The sequence below is a fragment of the Centruroides sculpturatus genome, unplaced genomic scaffold, assembly GCF_000671375.1.
Source record: "Centruroides sculpturatus isolate CEXI.00-Female unplaced genomic scaffold, Cexi_2.0 scaffold2567, whole genome shotgun sequence".
In the NCBI taxonomy this organism is placed as follows: Eukaryota; Metazoa; Arthropoda; class Arachnida; order Scorpiones; family Buthidae; genus Centruroides; species Centruroides sculpturatus.
This window is the reverse complement of record NW_019386672.1, coordinates 18,436-24,192: the sequence shown is the minus strand read 5'-3', so window position 1 is coordinate 24,192 and position 5,757 is coordinate 18,436. Positions and strand designations below refer to the sequence as shown.

Below are 5,757 nucleotides of genomic sequence, written 5' to 3'. Positions count from 1 at the left end.
TATATTATTTGTCTAATTACTTTACTGCCATCTGATGATAGATAAATAAATTATAATTGAAACATTATCTGTATTTATTGTTTTTAGTTAAAATTGCACTGTAAAATATAATTGTATTTTAAAATTGATAAGACACCATTTAAAAATTGACTAGAAATACAAAATTTCGAAATTTCTCAAAACTATTGAAGTTACGACTTCATTAAAATTTGATATTTTCCATCTCCGCCGGATGAATGATAATCAATGCAATTACACACCTCGGCTGGGCAATTACTATAGTTTTCTATAGAAAAAAAAACATATATGGAAAGAGTGCAGCTGTATAATAGCTTGTTTAATAATCCAATAATAGTAGAAGAGTTTCCTTTTGGCTAATTTCCCATACGAACAATGGTAAATAATTGATTCGGACATTTTTACAAATTGTCTTCTAACCAATAGTTTAGCTTTAATTTCATTAGGTAATTTAATGCACGGTTGAAGAAGAGTTAATATCCAAGCAATTATTATTAATCGATATTGGGAAAAACTAATTTCGAGAATTGTTAAAGCGCGGAATAGAAACTTTCGTAATCAATTTGAAATTTTTATGGAGGAAAAAGAAAATGGATGCCGAAATTATTCATTTCGTATGATTTACGGCAATTAAAAGTTATAATTCTCGTAAAAATATATATAAATTATTAATATCTTATTTGAGTTTCGAGCCACTAACTGAATTACAATTCGATTAATATAAATGTTAAGAACAATATAAAATAACCGTAGAAAATTGCCGAATTATAGTTTATATATTATGAACGAGGAACATTAAATCCGTTCATTATATATAATTATCTTCTTAACCGGTTATTAAATTTACATTTACTGAATTCTCATTAATAATCTAGTTTAATGTAATTCACCTAGAAGTTATTATAAGGATATAAAGATTAATTAACGCTCTTATTAAAAAAATTATCCTGGCCTCTACCAATATGAACACATATATTCGCGCATGTTCATAATACAAAAACGTGAGTCAGGATCTTTCAAAAGGATAACAATTTATGTAAATATCACACCACTTTGCATGTAGACACGTAAATGCGATGTCAAATTTGCAGCATTGTTACTTTTATCTTGATGTTTGCTAATGGTAAGAGGTTAATGCATTTAAAAATTAGCCATTCTTTTTTTAAATATGGAGAGGGGGTAATTTTTTTTTGGTATTGTGTCTTAGAATAAGAGAATTTCAAAAATATCCTTTAAAAAATTTCGGTTTAATCTGCAGGGAAATTATATTTTAACATCTAAATTATTATTATAAGTTATTAACCACACCCTTATACGTTTCTTTTATGAAATTCCGCCCATTCTCTATGGCTTTTCTTCTCAGACGAAATTAAAAATTCGATCCGGTTTGTAATAATTTTTATTATTATTTTTTTTATTTTTTAAATGGTAATTTTTTGGATTTAACTGAATATTGTATTTCCTCTTGGACGTTATGATGACCTTTCGTGCAAAGGTGTTAGTGCGATTCGTGTATGTATTGACTCGATACACGCCTAATCCATTGGGAATGAAAATAATTTCGCTTGTGATTTTAGCTTCGTGAGATAAAGTTTACATTGTCACGTCATTCTTATGTGGTTGTTTAGAGTTACTTCACGTAGAAATTTTATCTGGAAGCAGTCTAGAAATGCTAACTGTGCGTATGTATCTTGCTACGTTTAATCCTGTATGAAAATTTATATTAATTATTATATTGCTTTTATAGCAGAATTGGCGATCGAGCCTGGAACTAAATGCATGCTGTTTAGCCTTCGTTGTGTTGATTATTGGTAACTATATGCATTTCTTATTCCTTTTATTATTATTATTCGTATTTACTAAGTAGAGGTTTTTAAGTTAATACAGGTGGTGAAACCTGTGAAGATCCTTGGAAGGATCATGGAGGTGCTTGCTTTTTGTTTGCATTAAAGAGTAAAAACTTCTTCCAAGCCCGTGACGATTGCTATAGCAGTGGAGGCATACTAGCGAGCATTAGAAATGCTACAGAATTACATTTTATAGTTAAAGTAAGTATTACTATATTTAAAAAGGTGTGTATAAAACCAAGTTTTATAAATGAGATAGCAAATAAATGATTTATTTATTTGTTTTTTATTTTTAACTGTAGACTATTCAGAAATTAGGTTCGGCATATCAAAGAGTCAGGTGGTTTACTGGTTTGTATCAGTTTGATGATAATGCTGCGAATAACTACAGATGGATGGATGGTAGCTTGGCTTCATTTAGATATTGGATGAGATCACAGCCAAATAATCCCTACGAGAGATGTGTTCAATTAGATGGTAGTGCGGGATTTAAATGGAGAGACGATATATGTAATCAACCCGCTTTGTATATCTGTCGAAAGGAAAAAGGTTATTAACTATACTTCTTAATATCTAGGTTTAAATTATTAAAACGGAAAGACGGATACACAAATGTCTCTTTAATCAGGTGCTGTCAATTGCTATGATAAGCCTCATACTTCGTACGTTTGGAAAGCATTAGATATGAGTGTTACATTATGTATAGAACATTGTAGAGGAAGGGGATATCAATCAGCAGCTGTAAAGCCGGATCGTTGTTTTTGTCAAACTAAGAAAGATGCAGAAAAGAGTACCATTATCGATTTGGAAAAGTGTAATAGTTTATGCGAAGAACAACATTGCGGTCGTGATGAAGCTTTAGTTGTGTATAACATTTGTAAGTTTATGCTTTTTATAAAATTTTATAATTTAATTTAATTTTAAAATAATAATAAAATTGATAACTTGAAATAATAAATTCCCCTTCAGCTTTCTATCCGGATATTGCTAGAAGTTGCGAAGAGTTAACATCATACGGTATATATCATCCTGCCACGTATATCCTTGCTAAAAATGGCGAAAACCCTAAGAAATATTCGTGTTTTGGCCACCGTAAGTGATCTACTAAATTAAAAATATTAATCGTAGATTAGCTAATTTACTAGAAGTTAATTATAACAATAGTAAATTACATATAAATCATTCCCTCTTATCCTTCTCTAACCAGCGAGTGTGTGAATGAATGTATGAACTGCACTTAAATTAAAAAATAATATATATATATACATATTTAAAAAAATATTTTTATTATTCTGTAATAATCAGGTAAGTCATTTTTATCTTTTTGATATTAAAAATTAAATTACACAAAGGTAACTTTTGCTTTCAAACCTCTTCCCTCTGTCCATCCAGTTGCTTCGATGATGATGATGAAATCTTTTAATCTTGAAGTTAATTTGGTTCCTGGTGTCAAGTCTGTGCCACAATACCTGGAAAAAGTTGACATTGACTGATGTAGTAAGCTTCCTTTATTAATCTATCATGCAAAGAAAACTTTAACCTTATCATATTCGACTGTTATTGTCAAAAGTCTATGTTTTTCTTTATTTTTAAATCAAAATTTGATAAGAAAATACGTTAATTATCACTTCAAGAATAAAATTTCCTTACTTATTGTTGCTTTAGATCTGATAAGATAACTTAATTTTCTATTTATCCATAAAAATTTATGTAAATTTTTTTAAACATTACTTCCTTTTAAAATATATTTATTTATTTTAATTTTAATTAATTACACGTATAAATGTATACACGTGTATAGTTAATAGAAATGTTAACAGATGGCAGCAGTGTTTTAAGACTAAGAACACTTCAAACACATGTATACACGTGTAATTAAGATTTTTAATGAAATTCTGTCCTGTTTAATAAACAAAAAAGCTCAAATTTTTTAAATATTTAGGAAAAAATGTTATATATAATTTTAATTATATATATGTGTTTTGGGGGATGTATTTTTTATTATTTAGCCCTCTGGATCCCTTCGAATCCAGGTATTTCGAATATGCTTGGCGGCTCTTTGTATACATAAAATATACAGTATGTAATTTATATATTAAAAAAAAAACAATATTATAATTACATTTTTCCTTTATAAAGGTTGTCTGTTCGAATTTCCACTCTTTCTGAAACACAGAATCCATTATATTTATGATTTCTTCTGTTAAAACGAGGAATGAAGCTAAAATCTATAAATTCAACTTTAACTCTTTTACCATTAGGTGCCTAAAAAATAAAAAAAAAACAAGAAAGAAAGAAAAATCATCTTAAAGGAAGTGAGTACATTTTTAATAATTGCATTTTCCTTTTAAATCTTTTGAAATAATTTATACTAGATAGCTATTAAATCTGGAATGCGAATAAATTATTATTTTGTACTCATTTTTCTTGATATTTGTAACTGCCTATCAAATAGAATTGAGAACATATCCTAACTTTAGAGGGAGGTGCAAAAGTATCAGACATAAACAATGGCTATTTCCTTTTAACCATTATCTTATCAATAATTTTAAGTTCCCGCCTTCAAGAGTTTTATTACCTCAGGGATTATGAGTCAATACTTTATTCCTTTTTATTTTAAAATAATTGATTATTCTTATAATAAAATTATAAATTATATTATTAAATACCTGTATCCACCAACTACAACTATCGTAAGGTTTTCTCGATGGATATTGAGGAGTTTGGATAATAGTTTCTTGTGTTATGTTACCTCCACACGGAAGAGAATCTAGAAATATAAATTAATTATCGTGTATTTTTATTATTCTTTTCTAGTAAATTCCTTTATAAATTAAGGAATTGTTTTTTTACCATAATAATAATCTACGACACTCTCACAATATTCTCCTACAGTGTGAGGAGGACACACGCAACGACACGGTTTATTATCATGTCTATAAGGACTGATATAGCCGTCATTTTTACAGTTTAATTCATTTTTATTCGGGCATAAAACTGAAATAGATAATAATGACAGTTATATTTTAATTATGTTTTATATAATATATATATATATTTAACTTACAGTCACACATGTATACTTTATTTGTAAGCTTTACATCTCGGAAACTTAAGCTATTACTTCTACCCATTAATCTCTGAAGATGAGGATTTCTACTGACAATAGTATTTTTTTCGAATGCTTTCTTACTAAATGCCTAAATTATTAATCAAACGCACAGCTTATTGGTAGAATATCTCGTGTAAAAATATAAAAAATTGCTAATGCAAATAGCAAATTACTTACCATAGTAGAATAATGCATAATGGACGATAAATCGTATTTTACTTGATGATTAAAATCTAAAGTCAGATGAAATTGCGAGTGCTTACTTAATGGTATATTTTCCCATAAAATCTTAATGTGATTTCCTCGATCTAATCTTGATTGTTCGTGATGTAGTCCAATTGCATGACCAACTTCGTGAATTACTATACCTTTCTGTATAATAAAATTACTATGTTTTTAAGTGTGAATATGGGTGTGTATATATATATATATATTATATTTATAATAATATATTATATATATATATACCTAAAGACTTCTCAAAAATGCTTTTGGACTGAAAAAAGCTTTCAGCTAGCTATAGAACACGTTAGAACGGGCGGAAACTTAACAATACTTATACTGTGCTGTTATACTTACTATGAAGTACTTTGTACTACATATGCAATAAATTAAATTTGGTTAAGAAATTCAAAAATTAATTTTAAGCAATTATATTTGTTATCTTACCCTAATGGCATTTGGCATCTCACCCAGATACTTGGGGTGAGATGCTTAAAATGCCAGACAGTGAAAAAGTCGTCATTGCAAACACAGTATAGAATTTTTTAAAATAAACTC

At 28.2% G+C, this 5,757-nt stretch overlaps 2 protein-coding genes across 6 annotated transcripts in view; one reads left to right on the top strand and one right to left on the bottom strand.

Moving 5' to 3' along the window:
• The first annotated feature begins 1,098 nt into the window (after positions 1-1,098).
• The window catches only part of LOC111615532 (cuticle protein 16.8-like), a 12,785-nt gene continuing 8,126 nt past the window's right edge, over positions 1,099-5,757 (top strand). Inside the window, exons 1-9 of one of the 5 annotated variants that reach the window (XM_023356934.1) lie at positions 1,326-1,403; positions 1,514-1,696; positions 1,769-1,829; positions 1,897-2,090; positions 2,168-2,414; positions 2,494-2,742; positions 2,835-2,957; positions 3,258-3,362; positions 4,005-4,175. In XM_023356934.1, the coding sequence (XP_023212702.1) occupies positions 1,688-1,696; positions 1,769-1,829; positions 1,897-2,090; positions 2,168-2,414; positions 2,494-2,742; positions 2,835-2,957; positions 3,258-3,358 (984 nt within the window). In that variant the 5' untranslated portion in view covers positions 1,326-1,403; positions 1,514-1,687 and the 3' untranslated portion in view covers positions 3,359-3,362; positions 4,005-4,175. Of the gene's footprint in view, positions 1,142-1,325; positions 1,404-1,513; positions 1,697-1,765; positions 1,830-1,896; positions 2,091-2,167; positions 2,415-2,493; positions 2,743-2,834; positions 2,958-3,257; positions 3,363-4,004; positions 4,181-5,757 lie in introns of those variants that run through there. The other 4 variants (XM_023356936.1, XM_023356933.1, XM_023356935.1 and 1 more) reach the window with 4 other exon arrangements.
• LOC111615538 (zinc metalloproteinase dpy-31-like) overlaps positions 3,984-5,757 on the bottom strand; it is a 5,650-nt gene continuing 3,876 nt past the window's right edge. Inside the window, exons 2-5 of the mRNA XM_023356946.1 lie at positions 5,155-5,349; positions 4,933-5,065; positions 4,535-4,635; positions 3,984-4,130 (exon numbers count right to left, since the gene is read on the bottom strand). Coding sequence (XP_023212714.1) covers positions 3,984-4,130; positions 4,535-4,635; positions 4,933-5,065; positions 5,155-5,349 — 576 coding nt within the window. The remainder of the gene's footprint in view (positions 4,131-4,534; positions 4,636-4,932; positions 5,066-5,154; positions 5,350-5,757) is intronic.